General features: G+C 39.6%; 1 protein-coding gene across 2 annotated transcripts in view; it reads right to left on the bottom strand.

Annotated features, from left to right (window-relative positions):
* LOC117291727 (carnitine O-palmitoyltransferase 1, liver isoform-like) overlaps window positions 1-24419 on the bottom strand; it is a 61612-nt gene that overhangs the window by 33058 nt on the left and 4135 nt on the right. For both annotated transcript variants that reach the window (XM_033773593.1, XM_033773594.1), the window contains exons 2-9: window positions 8678-8842; window positions 7760-7899; window positions 6871-7042; window positions 6322-6423; window positions 5786-6001; window positions 4581-4888; window positions 3361-3441; window positions 2085-2208 (exon numbers count right to left, since the gene is read on the bottom strand). In XM_033773593.1, the coding sequence (XP_033629484.1) occupies window positions 2085-2208; window positions 3361-3441; window positions 4581-4888; window positions 5786-6001; window positions 6322-6423; window positions 6871-7042; window positions 7760-7899; window positions 8678-8818 (1284 nt within the window). In that variant the 5' untranslated portion in view covers window positions 8819-8842. The remainder of the gene's footprint in view (window positions 1-2084; window positions 2209-3360; window positions 3442-4580; window positions 4889-5785; window positions 6002-6321; window positions 6424-6870; window positions 7043-7759; window positions 7900-8677; window positions 8843-24419) is intronic.

Below are 24419 nucleotides of genomic sequence, written 5' to 3'. Positions count from 1 at the left end.
CAGGAACTGGAAGGCTTTTTTTCCAGGGAATCCACAACTTCAGACATTTGTTTTTTTGTTGTACAAACAGGAGTTATGAGAGATTGATAGGCTAGCACCCTTGATTTTTCATTGTCAATGGGCCGAGACCATGTCTGAGTGATCTGAGCATCAAGCATACTGTCCCACATCCCATGATCAGCTGTGCCTTACGGTCAATGCTCTGTGATTCACTGTGAATGCATCTAATATTTTTGTGAAAGAGAACAACACATCCTGGTGTTGTCTTTGCTTTGTAAAATCAGGGTTTCACCGTGACAGGGAAATTCTCAAATAACACAAATTATTCCATCAGGTCTAAAACAAATCCCGTCTGCGGACAACAAAACTTTTTAGAAACACTGGTGCTAAATGGTTAAAATCACGACTGCACTATTATAGAAACTGATCATGCTTTAGGGTCAGGCACACCACTAACAGTTTGTGTTTTTAGTACTGATTTGATGTTTGAGTTTCATCCAGAATGGCTCAATTTTATTTTTAGAAGCAGAAGTAAAGCTTAGTTGAGAGGGGTCCGGATAACTTTTCACCCCAAATTTTTGAATCTGAGGAACAATTCATGCATGAGTGGTTCCTCAGATGCTGAGGCCAGAGATGTAGTTGTTACTCGCAGTTACCTCGCTAAATTTGATTGGGTTGAGAAAATACCATGACAGTGTTTGCGATTTTCTTAGCAAGCAGACACTACACTCGGCTGAAAATTTCACATGTCACTTTCATTGTATCTTTCTTTTAAAATGTCTTCCTATCAACCGCATGACATTGAGAAAACACAAACTATGAGACTACCTTTAAAGACAGTGGACACTATTGGTAATTGTCAAAGACTAGTTTTCACAGTTGGTGTATCTCAACATATGCATAAAATAACAAACATTTGAGCTCAATCGGTCGTCGAAGTTGCGAGATATTAATGAAAAGAAAAATACCCTTGTCGCACCATGGTCACACAAAGTTGTGTGCTTTCTATGCTTGATTTCGAGACCTCAAATTCTAAACCTGAGGTCTCGAAATCAAATTTGTGGAAAACTACTTCTTTCTCGGAATTTACTTCACTTCAGAAGGAGCCGTTTCTGACAATGTTTAATACTATCAACCTCTCCCCATTACTTGTAATTGAGAAAGGTTTTATGCTAATAATTACTTTGAGTAATTACCAATAGTGTCCACTGCCTTTAAACACATGTTTTAACTATAAAGTTTATTCACTAGGATCTTAAACGTTGGCATCCACAATTCTTGGAAGTCACTCTCAGTCACTTGTCCTGCAATGTGCTGCAGGGAAATATTACACACTAAAGGTACTACTGGTTGCTCTTTAGGGAGCAAAGGGGCTGTAGCAACAGTAAACTTGTATCTTATGTACTTGTATACTAAATATCTGAAATAAATGTTAACGCACATCTCAGCTTTTAACAAACACTTATCATTCCTGCTTTGAAACATCATGCATGCCATGCTTCCCATTGCTTTCCCATATTTGCGTCTAGTTTGCAGCACTGCCAAAAGCTTTGTCAAAATAGCTGGGATAAAACTAAACGTTTGAAAACCACTCAACCACTGACCCATGTCTTGGCAAAGGTCAGTGGCGAACATCGTGCATGAAAGCTTGAGGTGCAGGATCTTTCCAGCAAGCAGGATTGAATCAATGAAATATTAATGCCTGAATGTTTACAGTACCTCAAGTGAAAGCTGGATTAAATTTGAGATCACACCTTTGAGGGTAGAATGACACGCCAGATACAAACCATTCGGTTGTACACCATTGACATTTTGGCTGGTGTCAAGGACATGAAGCAGATACTGCACCGCAAACACACGCAATCAGCTACATACATGTACACCAAATGGGATATATTAGAAGGTGTGCAAACATGTTCAGCGTCAATTCAACATGTAGAATGTTACAAGCCTGCAGCTTATCTTCATGATATATTCATTAGTACACTATCACCTCGGGGTAAAGAACCCCCCCCCCCCAACCCACCCACCCTACAGATGACCTAGGTCAAGACCCAGGGTCAAACTGTCAAGATTGCACTTACTGTATCATAGTCCTGCACCTCGTCGTCAAGCACAACCATAAACGCTGCCGTCTCTATGGCCTTCAATGATACTTTATTGACCCCACGCATGAAGAACCTCTGCCGAGCCAAAGCCCATGGGATCCTAACCAAAAATAAAAGAGAGGACTTTCAGAATAGATAAAGGTTAGGGTGATGGGCTGAATATTCTGTAAATTAAGTATTGGTAGCCTTTGTAAATTTGTAATCCATCAAGTATGTTACAACTTAATATGCAATATGATTTGACTTTGTGAGGTTAAAGAATTTTGTACAGTCTTTCATTAAGTTTCAAATAAAAAATTCCTACACGTATTCATTTCTATTTATCTAAACTCATACCAAATTAAACTACAAGATATCTGGTTCTTTCTGAATTCATAGATTGTATATCATAGGGTTGGAGAAGTCACAAAGAGATACTTCTGACAGTCTAAGTGTGTGGCAGAAGACTTTCAACGCGTGTATGTCCAGAATCTACCTAGGGCAAGTTCGAGTGGGCACAATTAGTCGACCCATGATTGACACACTCACTCAAACGACTCATTTGGAAGTCTAAGTCAACCTTCCGCCTTTTCGCTATACTGTCACTGGTTCCCCTCTGCGCTTTACACATGTCAGAATGGAACATGCTGTTGGGACCAGTGAAAAAAACATGGGCTTGAGGCTGTTTCTAAATGGTCGACCACAATAGTCAACTAATGGTGGACCAGCCTGAGTTCAAGTCAAAATGGTCAACCTTTAGTTAACCATAGGACACACTCAAACTTGCTCCTGGTATGTCTCCTTCAACCTGGGGGTCTACAAAGTCCCCCATAGAACCTTCTCACTGACATCACACTTGTACAGACCCATTGCAATGGCCACCATTGCTGAGGCCAAACAATGGAAACGTGCCGCACACAACTTGCAGCCAATAATAGGTGTTCATTGATCTCAGTGTGGGTGCTGTTTGGAGCTTGTGACGGGTTATCAAGGGGTTGATAGCATCGCATCGCAGGAAGGCTGCCACGCTAACTTTCAGAAAGATAGGTTTATTAAAGTGATGATCTCTGAGACCCAATTTTGTAGCAAGGTGCTACGGCGCATCCAGCATATGCATAGCGCACTAAATGCACAGTGCCATCCAGTATTGTATTTTGTAGCACATGCTTCAGCACGTGTGCATGACGAGCGTCTGTAAGTACTCCAGCATGATGTGCGATATAATAGTGACATCATCTGGGAAGGGGCTAGTGAGGATGTATATAAAGCTTACCTGTCACCAGCTGTTAGAGCAGCCAAGTGCTCCTCCCCATCCATGGGTCCTACTGGGTCATCTATAATCAACTGGTACTGCCTACAATGTCAAAGGTCACAAATTGATATTACAAAAGAGTTGCATACAGGTAGTTTTCCCAAACCTCGGCTTGTGCTCCTTCTTGGGCTCCATCATCTATCCTGGAGGAGTGTACATTTTGCATAGTGTTTCCAAGATCTAACAAAGCACTGAGCCGAAGAGTAAGCCTGGGTTTCGAAAAAAAGCTCTAGGACTAGAATTTCACCTTTGAGAAGGCAATAACACTTTAATTTTGAAACGGGAACTTCCAGTGAAAAATCATATTCATAAATACCTCAGACAGTTTCGCTATTCCTATTGGTGGAGAGCGTGTTTATGACCAGTGAAAAGTGTTGAAACATGGGCGTGACATGCGAGTTTACACCTGTGCTTATAAGACAGTTTCTTCATTCCTATTGGTCGAGAACAACAGGCCGAGACAGTTGTGCAACATCACGCGATATGCGCGACGCCCACAGCATTCCCGTATAAGGAGTTGTTTTGACCGAAAACGTATTTATGAATGGGAATCAAAGTGTGTTGAATCGGTTTGCAACTAGTGGTTCAAACCCGCCGAGGCCTGGTTTTTGATAATTTGCCTCGACTTCGCCTCGGTAAAATTATCAAGAACCAGGCCTTGTTGGGATTAAACCACTAGTTGAAAACCTCTTCATCACAAAACGGGTTATTATTATTGATTCCCTTATTAAAAGTCTATGGGATGGGGGGGGGTCAAGACAAGGTCAAGACAAGGGCAACAGAGGGAGCTCTCACTATGTCCTTTTCAAATTTATGTTCCCTGGACTGTACAAGGAACACAGAACCTAATCTGGAGTCGAGCCTTAAGCTGTTGTATCAAAACAGGGCTACAATCCCGGCCAACAGGGCTACAATCCCGGCCAAAATGCTTGGGCCACCCATTCCTAACGTTATATAAAACAATTCATTGTGCACTTCCCATTCACACTCAAACATTTGTCCCCCACCCCCCGCTCAATATTGACTGTAACTCAGAAGAAGATCCGCAATTGGAAACAACATTGAAAGGGGGCAGGGGGGCCCAACGAGATATGGCCAGGATTGTAGGTCTAAAAACATGTACATAACAAAATGCTACTCATAGGAAGAAGATTTCTCCAAAGTACACACGTGTAACTTACTTCTGCAGCTCAGCAGGATTCAGCATCTTCCCGTTGACCTGAAACACCACCTTGTAGAAGCGCCCTCGCGACATGACAGCAACATGTTTGCTGTCCTTCAGATGTACCACCTTGTCCGTCTCCAGACCAGGAATGCGTGTGGTGTTGAACAAACGTTCATACTGGTAGGAGCAGAGAGGGATCATTCCCTGAATGATCAGAGGCTTCAACGTTTCCCGCTCTATCTCTCGACGGAAGGTCAGGAGACCTGTGGTCTGGTTGGCCGCGCGGGCAGCTTGCATAAATGTGGGTGCCATTGCAATAGCATCCTGGATGAGAGAAATGAATAGCATCAGAGTTAAGGACACTATTTACATATTTCCAATGAGGACAGCCTGGAATAATTTTAAAACATCTATTAACTGTACCCCACACCAGACTAATGCACTTATTACAAAATATCAGTGGCTTGCTGTAGCATTATTGGTTTGGCTACAAAATGCACCATAGCTCTTCAATGTCTTCAAGTTGAGTTACAGTACTGAGCAAGTGAACATAAAATATATACAACGTAACGTCGCAAGTCTGAAATACTGAAGAATAAGCCTTGGTGCTATAGCTTATTCAACAAGATGTCAGATTTGCCACGATTAATATGAAAACAATGGCAGAGCTCCATTGATTGTTCTTTATAAAAGTAACTAAGGGAACAAAAGGGTAGCCAGAAGTTCTTAAACGGCCGTTTAAAACCAGCAGGGTCATGGCCGTGCGATAAAGTCCTTCGCCATAAAGGCATGAAAGGCCACAACCCTGCAAGGTTTCAAACAGCCGTTTAAGAACAAGTCACTACTCTTTTATTGCCATTCATAAATGCCCTTTTGTATAAAAAAAACGTGAAAAATTACACTTATAGGCACTGTAACAATCTGCTTCGTAGCAAAAAGCTTAAATAGATACATGTATTTTCTCAGAAAGCGTTTAGAAATAGATCACGCCCTTTTACTAATAGCTATGAATTGCATTCCATGCCATAAAATGGGCATACATGAGCTTGCATGCAAACATGCGGAAGCCAGCGGGTCTTAAACAGCTCCAGATGGTCTTTATCAACCGTTTAAACACCCCCACATGACATGCTCTCCAACAATAGGAATAGCGCAACTGTCTGGGATTTATGACTTTCATTGTATTACTGATGATCCACATTGTGATGCCATTGTACTCACCATGCCATAGTAGTTACTATTGACCATGATCGGAGCCCGGCCTCTCAAGTACACATACTCCTCCCACCAGTCACTCACATAGTTGGTGGACCACCACCACTTCAGGCGAAGGTAACGTTGGAGGCGTGGTCCCAAACCAACCTCAAAGTCTTTAACCAGCAGCTCCATACGTTCAAACTCCTCGTCATTCAGAAAACCTCTTACCGACAGCAAATACTGCAAGAAATGATTTAGAATGTAAGATATTTGCAGCAGATGTTTGCTACAAAAGACTGCAAGACTTTTCCTATATCAACACTGCCAATAGTATTAATGACAATAAGTGGTTCTTATGATGGGATTTGAGGCGTTGCATGGAGAGGAATCAATATATATTTGGTTTGCAGTAACACCATAGTGTGTGTCTACTTGCCAGGTAGAGTTTGTTCTTTAGAGAACTGTCTTGCTATATTTTTAAGGGGCTTCTACTACTTGGGCATAATAGGATTGCAAGATTTCTCCAATAACAATGGTGTGGAAAATGGATTGAAACTTACACGCCTCATTGTGTCCTTGAGTGGTGGCAATGGTAGATTAGGTAGTGCATTCTGGTAGCCAAACAGACGTGGCTTACGAGTAGCAAAACACCTGAGCAGCACCTGAATGTACATAAAACAATGAAAAGTCACATCACATGATTGCATCAGAGCCACACAACCTGCACTTCCTACAGGCACAATTTGTACATTCTTAAAGACACTCGGGACACATTTGATAATTGTCTTAGACCAGTCTTCTCACTTGGTGTATCTCACACTATGCACAAATTAACAAACCTGTGAAAATTTGAACACAATTGGTCGTTGAAGTTGCAAGATAAACATTGTGAGGTCTCACAAATCGAATTCAAATACTTTAGTGAGAAAAAATATCTTTCTCAAAAAACTACGTTTCACACAATGTTTTATACTACCAACAGCTCTCCATTGATGGTTAACAAGTAAGTTTTTATGCTAACAGTGATTACCAATTGTGCCCAGTACCTAATATTCTGGTATGGAGATTGCACTGTTTGATTGTTTTGCAAGCATGCTAGTCAAACTTACAGTCCATATCTTGGTCTTGAGGGAGACCTTCCCCCTGCCTTCATACATGAACCCCTTGTAGGAAAGCAGACGCTTCAAGATGAACCGGACTGAGAAGATGATGACCAGCCACAGCAACGTGGCATAGATTGCTGTGGAAAGGTAGATGGCAGGTGTTGCTCCAAGGTACTCCCTGCATCACAGAATGACAAGAGGGTTGTTTAAAAGTCAAAAGGGTCAGTCACACAGGCCTCGATATTGAGGTGAAAAAAACATTAATAAGCTTGGGCGATATCAATTTATTTTATTCACGATATATCGACGACAATATATTGCGATATTCGATATAATCGCGATTAATTAAATTTGACATCATCAGTCTTCAAACTCCAAGTGAAAGTTGTAGAAGAGACAGTCAAAGCATAAGAGAGGTGTTCTAATGACCTATTCGTCTGGTTTTACTCAAAACCTATGGGGTGCAAGATGTCTCAGCTAGCAAATACATCGTGATATTGTGATATTTAATCGATATCGCGATATATCACGATATATCGCTATCGATATTTCGATTAAAACCAAATCGATCCGATATCGATATCGTGATATCGCCCAAGCTTAAACATTAACAATGCGCACACTCGATTGGTGGAATGAGTGTGTGCGTATTCTGCAATCTAACCAATAAAATGCTCTTTGCGCCAATATCGTTATCGTTTTGATTATCACTGTCACACCCGGCAACTATCGGTCTAAAGGTTCTGGGCAACACTTCCTGCAACTTTCTTGGGAAAACAATATACTTTACAAGAAATGTCTTGTGTGCAACTAGAGTGGTCATTTAGCCTGTAGTGCAGTTGCCTGCATCCAAGTTGGCTGCAAAATAGCACATTCAAGATGGGAATAGACTCACACTGGCAGGAAGTTATTCTTGAGTTTCTCAATCATTCCCATGGAAGGATCAACACGGGCCAGAGTTAGAGCCGTAACAGCTGTCAGTACAGCCAACCAGCTGGCCGGGCTAGCTGGGTAGGTGGTGTTTACCATCCCATTCTGCAACAATACAAACATGTAAACATTCAAATGTTGGTGTATCCTGTTGGTTAAGAGTGTTTAATAGCACAGTAACCAGGGGTGGATTTCACAAAGAGTTAGGACTAGTCTTAGCTCAAGTTAGGACTAGTTACTCGTCCTAACTTGGGACTATCCATGCAATTTGTATATCTCTTTAGGACTAGTCCTAAGTTAGGACTAGTCCTAACTCTTTGTGAAATCGACCCCAGGTCAATTAATACAGTTAGGAATCACAATTATTAACTGAAGTGCACACATGTATTTTTTTCTGTTTGCCCTGTAGAATTTTTTTCTTGTTAAATTTTCTTGTTTAATTTTCTAGTGTAATTTTATTCCCTTAACCCTGTAATTCAGTGTCCAGCTGCGAATTGGTCTAGTAAAAGTTGATGAATTGAACACAGATCAAATATTAGTACCAATTTCCAGTAATGGCTAAGTAGTTTTACTTCCTCTTTCCATTTTTCTTCGTTTTGTACATTTGCCCCGATCTCAACGGCACCCCCCCCCCCTAGGTCTTATACCTGTGCCCACCGAAAATTCATTTTTTGTTGACCTTCTTATTTGTGTACGGATATCAGAACCTGAAATTTCTTTTAAAACTTCAATTTTTAGAGAACTTTCAGCAGAACGAGGGAGAGGTTTCAACTCTACACCCCAAAATGATTTACAAAGTTTTAAAAAGCTTAATTTTCATGAACTACATGTACATCCTCAAAACACAAAACAAACTCAAAATTGTCAAAATGCATCAACAAACCTGGAATCGTCTGAATCTCTTGACCCAGGATCGGCGGCCGCTTTCAAAGACAGCCTTCAGGGCTTCATGGTTGATGTCAAAATCGATTCCTTCATTGGTGACTGTGAACTGGAAGGCCACAGCCGCATGGGCTTCAGCCATCTTGTTGTGGTCTTTCTTGCTTCACTAAAACAAGAAGAGATAAAAAAAAAAAAAGTTACATTTTGGTTAATAATATTATACTGCCAAGACGGTTCTTTAGCACATACATACATTGTACCACCAGCCATGCCTGGATTTATGTATCACTGAGACCATAGCCTTGTCCAAGCACCGGCCTGCTCTGAATTCACAAACTGCATAGAAACTATACTACACGGTAGCCTACTTAACAGTACTTGATACCGTGGGGTCGAAGCATGGCTTTTCGAGGTATCAACGAGGTTACAACAAGGTAGGAACATAGAAAGCCAAGCTTCGACCCCAAAGTATCAAGTACTGTGCCTTGGACAAGGCTACTGAGACCATGGTCTTTTTTGCGCAGGTCATGAAGATACCCCTTCAAAAAGTTTCACAATTTTAGACTAAGTTTGCCCTTTGCCTTGCCATCTACAAAATGAAAATCCAGGCCTGGCATAGAGAATCAAAATGTGAGAATCAACATGAGGTCTTAAAGCTAGACCAGCTGTTATTTGCAAGTTGACACAAAGTGTACTCGACCAGTTAGCTAGAGATAGTCGAGGTGTAGTGTACAATGAACAATTTGGACACCTTCAGCATGCCCTAAAAACTTCCAGCAAGTTTGGACACTTTTTTACAAAATCCTGGCTAGAGCCTTGTATTCAATTAATAGACTGTAATCATGGTAATGTTATGGTTGACACTGAGACACAAATTTTTACAAATTCTACACATGGGTGCCTGCATATTTACAGTACCAACTGAACCTGAACACACTGATCCTAAATACCAAGTACATGTGGGTATGGAAACACAGTCAATGATAGTACATATGTAGTGACAAAGACAAACCGCTGGTGCCTGTTGCACAATAGCATTCAATTCGCATTATTAGCATTATTATTTTGTTTTCTGTCTATTGATTCATATTTTTTAACTGCTGTTTATGTGCAATGCTTTCCAGACTGGTTAGGGGCTGTGATTTTTGTGGGTTTTTTGGTGCAATTCTTTGTATTTTGCCCTGTAATTTTAGGGGTCTTGTGTCGTTTGAGAATTTTAATATTTTTCTGTTTTTTAATCGTTTTAACTACCTTCTTATTGTATTAACTGCCAAATTGTACAATTAAGAACACACTTCAGTTTTTTTTACTCCCAAAGTTTTTTATAAATATTGATGAATCAATAAACCATTAATAACATCTGCAGCCCAATAGTTCCTGGAAAAACTGAGACAGATGAAGTCAACTTGCCTGCATACATTTGCATACAACTAGGACAAAATGAACACTCTACAAAAATTCTTCAATTATTTGAGTGCTTTCTTCCTACGTTTCCAATGCTTTATTAAACCTAAACAAACTTGAATGTCTGAAAATTCTTATTATAGTGTGTTTCATTTTTTTGCTTTCCAACAGACTGAAACTATTTTTCATGCAAAGGAGCGCAACGAAGTAGCATGAAATAACTGTTCTAAACTGTAGGCCTACACATACATACGTACAATAGAGTTCCATATCGCAAATTGGCAATGAACTGTGCGTTTATACACAAATGGAGTTGAGTCACCAGGAACACACTTAACCGGGTTCTTAATTTACCATACTGTACTTAATTATACTAAAGAGTATTAACTTGTAACACACAAGAGTTCCATAGAAAGTTGGCAATGAAAAGTGCATTATTTTAGTAGTTTACATTAAATGAAGCCTAGATTAAAACCAGGAATAAACAGACTAAGTATAGTAGAACATGTGCAAAAGGACCATAGCAAGTCAAGTCAAATCAGGAACAAACAAACAAACTGGATAGTCATCCAGTTTTAATTGCCTCCAAGGTGCTTCCTGATTGTACACATATAACAGAAATTAGAGTGAACAGTACCACACATCTACAACAAGCAGTCGTGAATATCCACCAGACTGTCAGGGCCAAATTTCATAAATCCTAGAAGCACAAAAACTAGCAAAGCGCAGTAAAGCATTGCAAAAACAGGATATCAACCAAACTTACAAACTTTACGCTGGTTTGACTTTTTCTGCCCCATTAAATGTTTGTCAAGCAGTATGTTCTGCTAAACCGGTATGATATTGGACCCTGGTCAACTCCAGCAGGGTCTAGTGTTGTCTAATAAAACTGCTTCGGCCAAAAAACACCACTTCACAACTTGCCGTGTCAGCTACTTAAAAAACTGCACACCCTGGAAAAAGTTTGAGTTTGCAGTATTAAAGGAACGTTACAGAATTAATAATATGATAATAATAATAATGAAAACTTATAAAGCGCACAAATCCACAGAAGTGCTCATGGCGCTAAAATACAAACAATAGCATTAAATTAATATACAATAACAAAACAAATTAAAATATAAACCTAAGTTGAGAGAAATCTAGAACATGTGGTTTAGAATACAATCATACAAATGCAATATTTAAAAAAACATCCTAAAAGGTAAAAAAAAAAAAAAAATAATTAAACCATTGAATCAAATGCCTGTTTGTTTTAGTTGTTTTTTAAATTGGGTCAAAGAAACGGATGATTTAACTAGTGCAGGCAATTTGTTCCATAGACGAGGGGCAGCATATGAGAAAGATCGGTCTCCCCATGAATGTTTGGAAATGGGCTCAATAAGAAGGCTAGAATTATAAGACCGGAGTTTGCGAGGAGGATTGTATGAGCTGAGAAGATCATCAATATATGCAGGGGCATTACTGGTGAGCCATTTATACACGAAAAGCAAAAGTTTATACATAATCCTACTGCTTACCGGTAACCAGTATAATTCTTTTAAAATCGGCGTTATATGGCAGGACTTTTTAGTTAAAGGCTGTGGACACTATTGGTAATTGTCAAAGACCAGTCTTCTCACTTGGTGTATCTCAACATATGCATAAAATAACAAACCTTTGAAAATTTGAGCTCAATTGGTCGTCGAAGTTGTGAGATAATAATGAAAGAAAAAACACCCTTGTCACGCGAAGTTGTGTGCGTTTAGATGCTTGATTTCGATACCTCAAATTCTAAACTTGAGGTCTCGAAAACCAATTCGTGGAAAATTACTTCTTCCTTGAAAACTATGTCACTTCAGAGGGAGCCGTTTCTCACAATGTTTTATACTATCAACCTCTCCCCATTACTTGTTACAAAGTAAGGTTTTAAGCTAATAATTATTTTGAGTAGTTACCAATAGTGTCCACTGCCTTTAAGGTAATAACACGAGCAGCATAGTTTTGAATACGTTGAAGACGTTCAATTTGAGTACAAGGAAGGCCATATAGAAGTGAATTGCACATATCCAGTCTAAAAACTACAACTGAGTGGACTATCTGCTCAGTTGCATTTTGTGTCAAATATTTCCTTACTTTGCCTATATTACGGATATGAAATGTTGTAGAACGTGAAAAACTAGAAATATGTGAAACAAGTGTCATGGAAGAGTCGAATATAACACCCAGATTGCGAGCTTTTGCAACAGCGGTGACTTCGGAGTCACCACCAATATTAATGTGGGAAATAGTAATCTTCTAAGAGTTGTTGCCGTGAACCGAGTATAATAAATTCTGTCTTGTGATCATTTAGCTTAAGGAAGTTGTCCTGCATCCAAACACGAATTTCAGAAACACATGTTTCAATACGATTAATGCTCTCATCAGCAGAAGTTTGTGATGGTTTAAAAGAGAAATATAACTGAGTGTCATTCAGCATATACATGATAATTTAGATTGTGTTTCATGATGATGCTATGAACTGGGTAGGTGTAAACTGTAAACCACAGCGGTCCAAGAACTGACCCCTGAGGGACCGAAAAATCATAAACAACTCGATCCGATGTGGAATTGCCAATGCGAACATGTTGTGGTCTGTTTCGCAAAAAGGATTGGCACCATTTAAGGGCATTACCTTGTAAACCAATAATATCACAAAGTATCTTGAGCAAAATAGTGTGATCCACAGTGTCAAAAACCGCACTCAAATCAAGCAGAATCAGGGCAGTCACTTGGCCGCTATCCATAGCACATAGAATGTCATTTTGCACTTGCAAAAGTGCCGATTCAGTGCTATGCTTGCACCTGTATGCTGATTGAAATTTATCAGGAGGGCCAGAGTCAGAGATAACAGTATTCAATCTGCAACAATGCGCTCGATGGTCTTGCCAATAAACTTCAAATTAGACACCGCTCGATAGTTAGACAAAGTCTCAACATCTAAACCTGGCTTCTTGACAAAAGATCTTTTTAAAAGATCAGTAGGTATGGGGTCCAGTTCACATGATTTAGAAGGAGAACTTCTTATTAACTTCTTGACCTCAAACACAGTAGCGGATGCAAACTGGGAAATATTTTATACCTGAGCACACACAGGTAAATGGTTAGTTTGCGACATAGTAGAGCTAGTCGATACAGGGAAAATACTACGAATATTAAGAATTTTGTTACTGAAATAGCGAGAAAAACTATCAGCCAAAACCGCATCTGATACACTACTGGGCAAGACAGGCGTTTTCTTGGCTTGATGTAGTAACCCATTTACAACTTTAAATAACTTTTTCTGATCGCCTGAACAATCCATAATTTGGATCAGTAATATTCAATTTTAGCGACATTAATTAATTCATTAACCTTTTGCCTTTGATTACAATATAACTTTCTATCAATCTCTAGCCTTGTGTGCCTCCATTTTCTCTCATGAACCCTGCGCAGTTTTCTAGCAGTCTGTATAGCAACATTAAACCAAGGACTATGAGGTCTTAAATGAACTGATCTAGTCCGAGCTGGCGCATGCTTATTCAAAAGACCACTAAGGATATCCTCATAATTCTGCACACAAGAGTCGAGATTGGTAGAAGTCATATCAAAGTAAGAGTAACACAACTAGATCATTGCGGAAAACATCAACATCAATAGATTTAAGGTTGAGTATTGTAATAGTAACTTTAGGGGGTTGTGGTTTCTGAAGTGATAATTGAGACATAATAGCAAAGTGATCAGATAACCCAGGATAAAGATAAATACCAGAAACAAGTGTATCATTTTCACGAGTTATGAGTAGGTCAAGCAAATGCCCATGAATATGTGTTGACCCTGAGATATGCTGAGTAAGACCATAAGATTGTAATATAGTCTTAAACTGGATGGTGTTGGCATCATTTAAATTATCCATATGTATATTATAATCCCCAGCAAAAACAATTTCAGATGGAAGAAATAAATAATCATTAACCATGCCCTCAAAAAAAGACCAAAAGTCACATTCGGCACACTCGGAGGACGGTAGCCATTTACCAGACGGATTGATTTTGAATTGGAGGTAATTACGACATGAATAGCCTCAAAAGATGGGTAAACGGTCATTTCAGTTTTTAAAGTTACATCAAGAGCCGATCGAAACAGGATTCCAACCCCTACACCAGCCCTGTTAACTCTAGGTGCATGGAGAAAGGAGTAACCATTTGGCGTAACGGAATTGATGGTGATGTTATCAGTTGGTTTGATCCAGGTTTCAGTAATGGCTACAATATCCAAATTGTTGCTCAAAACAAAATCAATGAAACTGTCCACTTTGTTGGCAACGGACCGAGCGTTGAGTGAACAAAAATTTATTTTGGATGCATCTTGCCTTGGTATAGGCTGCAACTTACTAATGTCAGCTGATCTAGGTGCCTTGCTTTTATTGGGAGAGTGACGGGGAGACGAGATGACTGTGATTGGATTAGAATGTTGGCTCAAATCACTATTACATTCATTGATCTGCCATTGTTTGCGACGGCCACCTCGTTTACCACGATATTTGGGACGGTATGATGATTTGATTGGAATTGAGTTCAACAAAGTGAGGGGTAATGGTGAAACAGCTGCATGATGGGAGAGATTATTAAGTGCCAGGGACTGCCAGGAGTTGATCACGGTCATAAGTTATTCTATTGTTGTTGCAAGTTGTACTAACAACATCAGGTGAATGTCGTCTTTCTGCCATATCTGGGCCAGGGTTTGGATTAATATCACCAGCAACTAGAAGTTCTAGGTGAAAAGTTGCAACAGTGTTGTCATGGTAACGTATACGAGTTCCAAGAAAGCATTGGTGTTTTAACTGTAGCGATCCACCAAGGTGTAGTATTACAGTGGTTCCAGCCAGCACTGGCACTGTGGGATAATAATCAAGCAGATAAATCAGCCCCTTGAGCCCTTTTTACACGGGTGATGCAAACGCGGGTCCCTGACTAAAGGAACACGTTTTCTTGGATTGGACGAGTTGGTTTTGAAAAGCATTTGAAACCGTTTGTTATGAAATGCATATGGTTAGGTAGATAATTCAAAAGTAGAATAAAATGATCCACACAAATTTGCCTCGAAATTGCATTGTTTTCCTTTTACTTTGCGAAATAACACGGTCAGCCATTTATGGGAGTCAAAAATTTGACTTCCATAAATGGCTGACCGTGTTTGACAACGGGGTAAAAGGAAAACCACTGCTGTATCTCAACATATGCATAAAATAAGAAACCTGTGAAAATTTGAGCTTGATTGCTCGTCGGAGTTGCGAGATAACTATGAAAGAACAAAACACCCATGTCACGCGAAGTTATGTGCTTTCAGATGCTTGATTTCGGGACCTCAAATTCTAAACTTGAGGTCTCAAAATCAAATTCGTGAAAAATTACTTCTTTCTCGAAAACTACTCCACTTCAAAGGGAGCCGTTTCTCACAATGTTTTATACTACCAACCTCTCCCCATTACTCGTTACTAAGTAAGGTTTTATGCTAATAATTATTTTGACTAATTACCAATAGTGTCCACTGCCTAAAAGTTAAAACAAAAACCTTACAGTTAAAAGGAATAAAATAAATCAAGTTCATTGAAATCAGTTAAGTCCCATAAAATGTAGAATATTTTAAAAACATTTGCGATACCATAACTCTCCTCCGGCGACCGGCGGGAAGAGGGTTACGTTATCGAAGCTAAAAGAAGAAAAACACAAAATTCCACGATTCAAATAGCTTTTTGGACGTTAAAAATGCTACATTGTTGAATGAAAATGTTCTTTAGATATATGGAATAATTGATGAGACATAACAAATGGTGCATTAAAACATGACAAGCTTTGCCAAATGACGTATTCTGCTTCCGATTGAACGATGTTTTTGCGTCAAGGTTTGGGCTGGTCTAACATCCGGCCACAATATATGAGGGGCCGTTTATGACTAAATGAGCAAACCCATATATAACAGCAAACCCATATATATAAGAGCAAAACCACAATGGGCTACAATATGTGGGACAGACTAAGACCAAACTAAGTCTTCGCTTTGCGAATCATGCCACTTCCATAAAGACCAAGAAACCGTACTCAGACTCTATCCACTTCAACAGTCCCAATCATAGTGGCATTGATGTTGAACTTCTGGTGATTGAAGCTTGCAATGGTGATGACACACACCGCAAGCATAGAGAATCACACTGGATTCACCAACTCAAGACAGTCAAACCCTTTGGACTAAACATAAACACTGGTGTTAAATAACTTCTCATTACCCTCCACTTCACTTCTGCCTGAGAACTTATATGCTGTATATATTGTAAGTAACCCCCCCCCCCTCCTTTTTTCCACAGGTCCCTCATACCTTTTTTAAAACCATCCTACCTTTGATCTTGCTATTCTTATTAACTGACCATTGTTAGTTGCATCATGATGCAACTTGCCCTCTAATTCTACCCTTTCATGTTTCCCTGCATTGTTATCGAACAATACATTTACCACTTTTATGGTCCAGCAATCCATCCTTTCATACTAAACATCCTTTGTCCTCGCCACTTTACTCCTATTGGTTCATAGCCATCAATTGTTTCTGAAATAGTAACTTTGATTGGCTGTTATTTTCCCGCTTCTTTCTGGATCCTTCCCTTAATCCCTTTCCACTCTCTTTTTCTATATATGGATGTATTTGTTTGCACTTGTTTTATGCCTCTGAAGGTCAGGTTTGGATCGAAAGCTTAGGCCATCTACCCTATTCATTATATAAGAGCAAAACCATTAGGAGCAAAACCAAGAGCAAAGATTAATATAATTTTTATAATGATCAAAAAAATATATAAAAGACCACCGAAAATATATAAAGAATCAGCGGCAAATATATATGAAGGACCAAAAACTCAAATATAACAGACAAACACAAATATATTTAACAGCGCCCTCTATATTGGACGTAGTTTCATATATAAAGACATGTACACCCATATATATAAGACATAAAGGTCTCATACAAAGGACGTCAACAGCCGTCAAAGGCTAAAATCAGGAACGAAAATCATTGAGCCGTAAATTCAGCCTTGGTCTGGCACTTGGTAATCATTGCGCATGTTTTGCTGTGAAAGGGAGAGGATGACCGACGCGTCGCGAGGGCGTGACTGACCGACGCTAGCACTCGGGCTAGCTGGAAATGGGCAGCCGATTCGATCTGATCAGTGTGCATGCTGCAAGTACACCGACAGCGATTCCTCTTTTCAATACTATACCCAGATAGCATCACAACATAGAACCAACGTTGGGCCAACGGAACACTTTCATTGTACCAACATTGGCTGTCAACATTGGCCCAACATACTTTTGCTCATCGGCCTTATGTTGGGCCAATGTACAAGGTGGCCCAACGTTGGCCAAATGTAGACATTAGCTCTACATTGGGCCAATGTCTTGCCCATGTATGTTAAAACATTGAACTAATATCAGGCCAACGTAATCAAACATTGAGTCAACATCATTCTGCCAACAGAACAGTTTCATTCGGCCAACCTTGGCTGTCGACGTTGGCCAAACATACTTTTGCTCATAGGAGTTACGTTGAGCCAATGCTAAAATTGGGCCAACCCAAACATTGGCCAACGTACAACCAATGAAATGTTTATGTTTGGCCAATGTTGATTACCAATATTGGCCCAATGTACTTTTGCTCATCGGCATAACGTTGGGCCAATGTTAAAGTTGGCCCAACATTGGCCCCACTTAATAATCTTTATGTTGGCTAAACATTACCCCAACGTTGAGCCAACGTATCATTATTCAAAGTATTGACCTTGAGTTTATATTTCTGTTCATGAACTGAATGATCTTTATGATTAATTCAAGTAGTTAGAGTCTGTGGACATCTACTTATCAGTTATATTATTTACATGTAAATTACCAATAACTAAATACTTTCTAAACTGACTGCAACCTATAATTACATGCCTATGCATCCTTGTGCACTGTATGTTTTGTATTTATAGTCCAGGATCCATAGACTTTTCATCCATGGTTTGTTGTTAATTCAAACTGTGTACTTCTTAATTAACATGGTTGAATGACAAATGTTTGTTTGTAGTTTTGATGTCGACATGAACGTTATTGGGCCTATGCAAAGAGTATTGGACCAGCCTTCTGCCAGCAGTGGGCCATATCTGGCCAGATAACGGGCTGATTCTGGGTCAATAGTGACATGACTGTAATGGTCCAATAAAGAATTGTGCCAGCATCGACATGAACGTTATTGGGTCAATAGTTAAATGACTGTAATAGTCCAATAAAGAATTGTGCCAGCATCGACATGAACGTTATTGGGTCAATAGTGACATGACTGTAATGGTCCAATAAAGAATTGTGCCAGCATCGACATGAACGTTATTGGGTCAATAGTGACATGACTGTAATGGTCCAATAAAGAATTGTGCCAGCATCGACATGAACGTTATTGGGTCAATAGTGACATGACTGTAATGGTCCAATAAAGAATTGTGCCAGCATCGACATGAACGTTATTGGGTCAATAGTGACATGACTGTAATGGTCCAATAAAGAATTGTGCCAGCATCGGCATGAACGTTATTGGGTCAATAGTGACATGACTGTAATGGTCCAATAAAGAATTGTGCCAGCATCGACATGAACGTTATTGGGTCAATAGTGACATGACTGTAATGGTCCAATAAAGAATTGTGCCAGCATCGGCATGAACGTTATTGGGTCAATAGTGACATGACTGTAATGGTCCAATAAAGAATTGTGCCAGCATCGGCATGAACGTTATTGGGTCAATAGTGACATGACTGTAATGGCCCAATAAAGAATTGTGCCAGCATCGGCATGAACGTTATTGGGTCAATAGTGACATGACTGTAATGGTCCAATAAAGAATTGTGCCAGCATCGGCATGAACGTTATTGGGTCAATAGTGACATGACTGTAATGGCCCAATAAAGAATTGTGCCAGCATCGGCATGAACGTTATTGGGTCAATAGTGACATGACTGTAATGGCCCAATAAAGAATTGTGCCAGCATCGACATGAACGTTATTGGGTCAATAGTGACATGACTGTAATAGTCCAATAAAGAATTGTGCCAGCATCGACATGAACGTTATTGGGTCAATAGTGACATGACTGTAATGGTCCAATAAAGAATTGTGCCAGCATCGACATGAACGTTATTGGGTCAATAGTGACATGACTGTAATGGTCCAATAAAGAATTGTGCCAGCATCGGCATGAACGTTATTGGGTCAATAGTGACATGACTGTAATGGCCCAATAAAGAATTGTGCCAGCATCGGCATGAACTTTATTGGGCCTGTACATGATGAGGTATGGCAACTGTACTGGGCCGATTAATTGCCAATGTTTCAAATGTAAATGCCAGTATCGAGCCAATACAGATGTTTGCTGGGAGACTCCCATGTTGACCGGAAGTGAGGCCATAACTCAAGAACTACACAACTGATTTTCAATTTTTGTTCAGTTATAGACCTTTTGGCCAAAGACGAAACTGTTATTTCTCGAAATCAGACCAACTATAATCTTTGAAGCCCTCAATCGAAGCAAAAGACCACGGAACAGCTTTGTGCTTGTGCACAAACACCTAATGTCTACTTAATTAATTATTGTAATATTTTTAAAGATTTTGAATTATGCGGTATGCTGCGATGACATTTTAAAATAAATGAACCATAATTTAATTTTAAAAATTATAGCAAAAATAGCTATAATTTGTCATAATACCGACCTCAACATTGTTGGTCAATTGCAATCGTTGCCAAGGCAAATGTAATGGACTAAAAACCAACACAATGCCAATATTGATGTCCCACTTATGACCAACGTTGGCTCAACATTGCGTGCCTGTGCCAGCGTAAAAACCAATGTGGTAATGCCGACCTAGAGTCAACATTGGTTCTACGTCGGATACCAACACAATGCCGAATATTGTTTAATTACTAAAAAAAACGTTGGCTCAATATTGATCGCCAGTGTAAAACCAACGTGATTCTGCCGACCTACCGCCAACGTTGGCCTTATGTCAGAACTTAACATAGTGCCAATGCCGATCGTGGTGACGTAGTGCCAACATGGGGCCAACGCCAAAAGCTATACACAATACCCAGGGCTGTATGCTTCGTTTTTGAAAGGGCAAGGGCACCAAGGCATTTTCTTTTTGGCAAAGGGCACCCTATGAGGAAATTGTAAATTTCTACTGGAGCATTTCAAGGGCACCAAGGCAATGGCAAGGGGCAACGGAGGCAATCGCCTCCGTTGCCTCCGTGAAGTATCAGGCCTGAATACCAATGCCAACGGTGCCGACCAATCACCAACGTTGGCCCAATGTATGAATGTTATCTGGGTAGTGTAAAAACAAATAGGATAACAGGAAAATTGTTCATCACCAAAAACTATAAAACAACTATCCAACCTTTTTACACCGTGTGTTTAAAATCTTAAAAGTTTTGGTTTTACGCTGTGAGAGATAGTCCGCCATTTACTTTACTAATGTGTACGACATTGGAGCGAAGTCATATGTTTTCATTACTTTCATTGGTTCTTATACTTATTCTCTATTTGGCCAGTAAACAATCACTACAAGCAGACAGTATGTCAAATAGATAATATATACATATCGTAGGAGCTCCTGTTTCGAAGGTGTCCCTAAAATCGTGGAAATCTTTTACCTCTATGTGCGCGATGTAAACAGTTCCTAGATACCTTTTTTTTTGCCAAGCAAAGACTCTCCTCTCCCTTGACCAATTTTAGAAACACGTAGGCTCCACTGGATATTTTGCACATTTGTAAATGCAAAAAGTTTGGTATTGTAGGCATTTCTACAAGGTACAAAAATATGTCATAAAGTTGAGGCCATAAAAAAAAAATTGCCTACCGAATAAGTTTCATCAAACACATTTCAATTCACAATTCACGATTATCAAATCATGTGACTAAACATTCCGGGAAAAAAATACAGAGGCTTAAAGAAGCCATGTGCCTCATATTATTTTCTAATATTTTTTATTATTTTTTTATTCCTCGTATCAATATTAATGTAAATATTAAAATTTTAACATCAGCTTGGTGATTCAATTATCACTTTTTATTTTTACGCTTTAAGGTGAAAACATTTTATTAAAAATAAATAAAATTCAGATTTAAAAGCCAATTTATTATTAACACTTTGCAGGCCTGTGAGCGGGTCGTGAAAAAAAAAGCAGAAAATTGTTGTCCGGAATTTGGGCCAAAATTACGAACGTAATAAAAGGCTTTAATTAAAAACTGAAGCGTAGACAACACTTTCACAGAAACAGTAGGCCACAATTCTTACATGTAACAATGTGTTGTGCATCCTCATTTTCAATATATTTTAATGTCAAAATCAAATCAAATCGCAATTAAAGTGCTTCCCGATTCCAGGTACGTGCTGCTTGACGATCTATTTCGGATGTAAAAAAAGAAGATAAAAACAGAACGGGAAAAAGCGGAACCCACGAAAAATGCAGACTGGGAAAATTAAAAAGAGCGGAAATCCGCTTTAAAGCGGAGATTTCACAGGCCTGACTTTGGTAATTTTGAAAATGTCACCAAAAATATTGTGAACAAATTGAAGACAACTGCAGGCTATAGAGTCATACACAGAGTCTCACAGAACACTTGCAGATACTGCAGATATTTCTTCCACGTATTGCTTCACCGGGAAACCATTCTTTCTCGTTTGCCTTGAAAACAGGAAAAACTCAAAACAAATGGGACCAGTTGAAGTCATTGAAGATCGGTGTGTGTTGTGAACATTTCAATGTCCATCAAGTTTCAATTTATGTTTGCATACTTAAGATAAGCACGAAGATAATTAGGGCATCGGTTGATATCGCATTATTTTTTTTTTCCCAATTCAAAGAAAAAGGCATAATACCGTGAAAACTGGTAAGAGGAGGATACGAAAGTAAAGCAAGAAAAACAGTAGGGGCATAGGAAATTACAAAACAACCCTAATGTGATGGCCAGGATCAACAGGTATCTTATTGAAAATTCAGAAGCTAGTATGCCGTGCAAAATAAATCAAAAATCTCATTCAATTATATTAAACAAATTAATTACAATTAAAATCGCGCCGTCGCGACGTGTCGGTCCCCCTCTATATTTTCCAGCGAAACATGCGCAATGATTACCAAGTGCCAGACCAGGCTGAATTTACGGCTCGGTGATTTTTGTTCCCGATTTAAACCTTTGACAGCTGTTAACGTCCTTTGTATGAGACTTTTATGTCTTAAAGGGTGCACATGTCTTATATAATGAAACTACGCCCAATATAGAGGGCGCTGTTAAATATATTTGTGTTTGTCTGTTATATTTGAGTTTTGGTCCTTTTTATGTATGATCATTAATATTTATCTTTGCTCTTATTCTACCCTTTCATGTTTCCCTGCATTGTTATTGAACAATGTATTTACCACTTTTATGGTCCAGCAATCCATCCTTTCATACTAAACATCCTTTGTCCTCGCCACGTTACTCCTATTGGTTCATAGCCACCAATTGTTTCTGAAATAGTACCTTTGATTGGCTGTTATTTTCTCGCTTCTTTCTGGATCCTTCCCTTAATCCCTCTCTTGTATTTGTCTGTACTTGTTTTATGCCTCTGAAGAAGGTCCGGTTTGGATCGAAAGCTAAGGCCATATGCCCTATTCATTTTATCTTAGTTCTTCACGTGTCAACGCAGCGGTCCCTCATTACGATTGCAGGCATTCGGTTCAGACGATGGCTCCCCGTGATTATAACATCGATGTGATTTTTTGGAGGAGGTCTCCATCTGTGTTATGTACAACACGGAACCCAGGTAATTTCGTAACATAGATAGCATTCACACAACATGGATTTGCGATTTCGATGGTATGAAATCGCACGGGACCCTCGTTTGCAGCGCTCGTGTGAATGGGCCTTTGGAAAGCAGCAAGGTAATGAGTACATGTAGACACAGGGCAGCCATCCTCCAAGGTCAGCAGACACACTTCCAGATGGTGTATGTCATTAGCAACAAGATTGATGAGGCTGGGTGACCAGGTCCCGAAGAAATTTGAAAATATTCAAAATTGTCGACTCCAATATCTCAAACAAATCAGCAACCAAACAAATTGATAAAAGTCTAGTGGAATCCAGACCAGCAACTCTTCAACTGGTAAACATTTGGTATTGTTATACCTCGGTAACAAACTGTGAAGTTTGATTGGTCGAGAACCAATCATGTGACGCGCAATAAAAACGCATGTTACATGGCTCGACGGGCCGGGTAACATGAAAAGTGATGTACACCGGTGTACATCACCTTGATCGTTCCCAGCGCTGTGTACGAAACAACCGCGGGTACGTGGGAATTGTTCCTTGTTCGTCTGCTAATTAAACAATGAATAGTCCGTCGTAGTGTTTGAAGATGACAACAGAACTTCGAGAAGAGGAACAAACAATTATACAAAGGTATAACAAAACAATTGTTGCACGCTGTGACTGGGGTCCATGGGTTTTGTTCACCCTCGGAGGAAAATGGCACCCACGGCTTCGCCCGGGTGCCATTTTCCCCCTCGGGTGTACAAAACGCCATGGACCCCGTCACAGGGTGCAACAATTGTATATTGATTACAGGGGCTGTGTTGTCATTATCGAAGCAGCCTGTCTGTACATGGAATTATGAACTCTTACTAATGCATGTGAACGTATGAAAATCAATGGAGAGTGTGTGCAAGCAGTAGACTGGGTGAGAGTTTACAATTCAATGTATTACAGTCCTGCTTTGGATGATGTGACGACACAGCCCCTTTTAAGGGGAGGAAAAAAAACCTCGGAGGAAAATGGCACCCACGGCTTCGCCCGGGTGCCATTTTCCCCCTCGGGTGTACAAAACGCCATGGACCCCGTCACAGCGTGCAACAATTGTATAATGAAGAGACAGTTGAAACATAGAAAAAATATTTAAAAAATATCCAAAAACTCAACAAGTATGGTGGAGGTGCTGCCATCCAGTGGGGCGCCCTCAATAATGGTAAGAACAAAAATCGTGAAGATCACAGATTAACATAAAACTTACACGGTCAAATGATGGTGATAGTAGAAAACTTTCCATGAAATATTATTGTCAAAAATGTCATATTTGTTGAGAACAACTAAATAATCTTTGGAGTTTTTCGCTCAGTGAGCGTTTTTATTTATTTTTCTTTTTGCATCGATGTTTCCATGCAAAAATATGAATCGATTTTTCACTATTTTCTCGTGACCCAGATGGCCGAGCGATCTCAAACTTCTACAGG

Source organism: Asterias rubens, chromosome 6 (assembly GCF_902459465.1).
Source record: "Asterias rubens chromosome 6, eAstRub1.3, whole genome shotgun sequence".
Taxonomy (NCBI): Eukaryota; Metazoa; Echinodermata; class Asteroidea; order Forcipulatida; family Asteriidae; genus Asterias; species Asterias rubens.
Note: the sequence above shows the minus strand (reverse complement) of the source record. Positions and strands in the feature narration are given on the sequence as shown.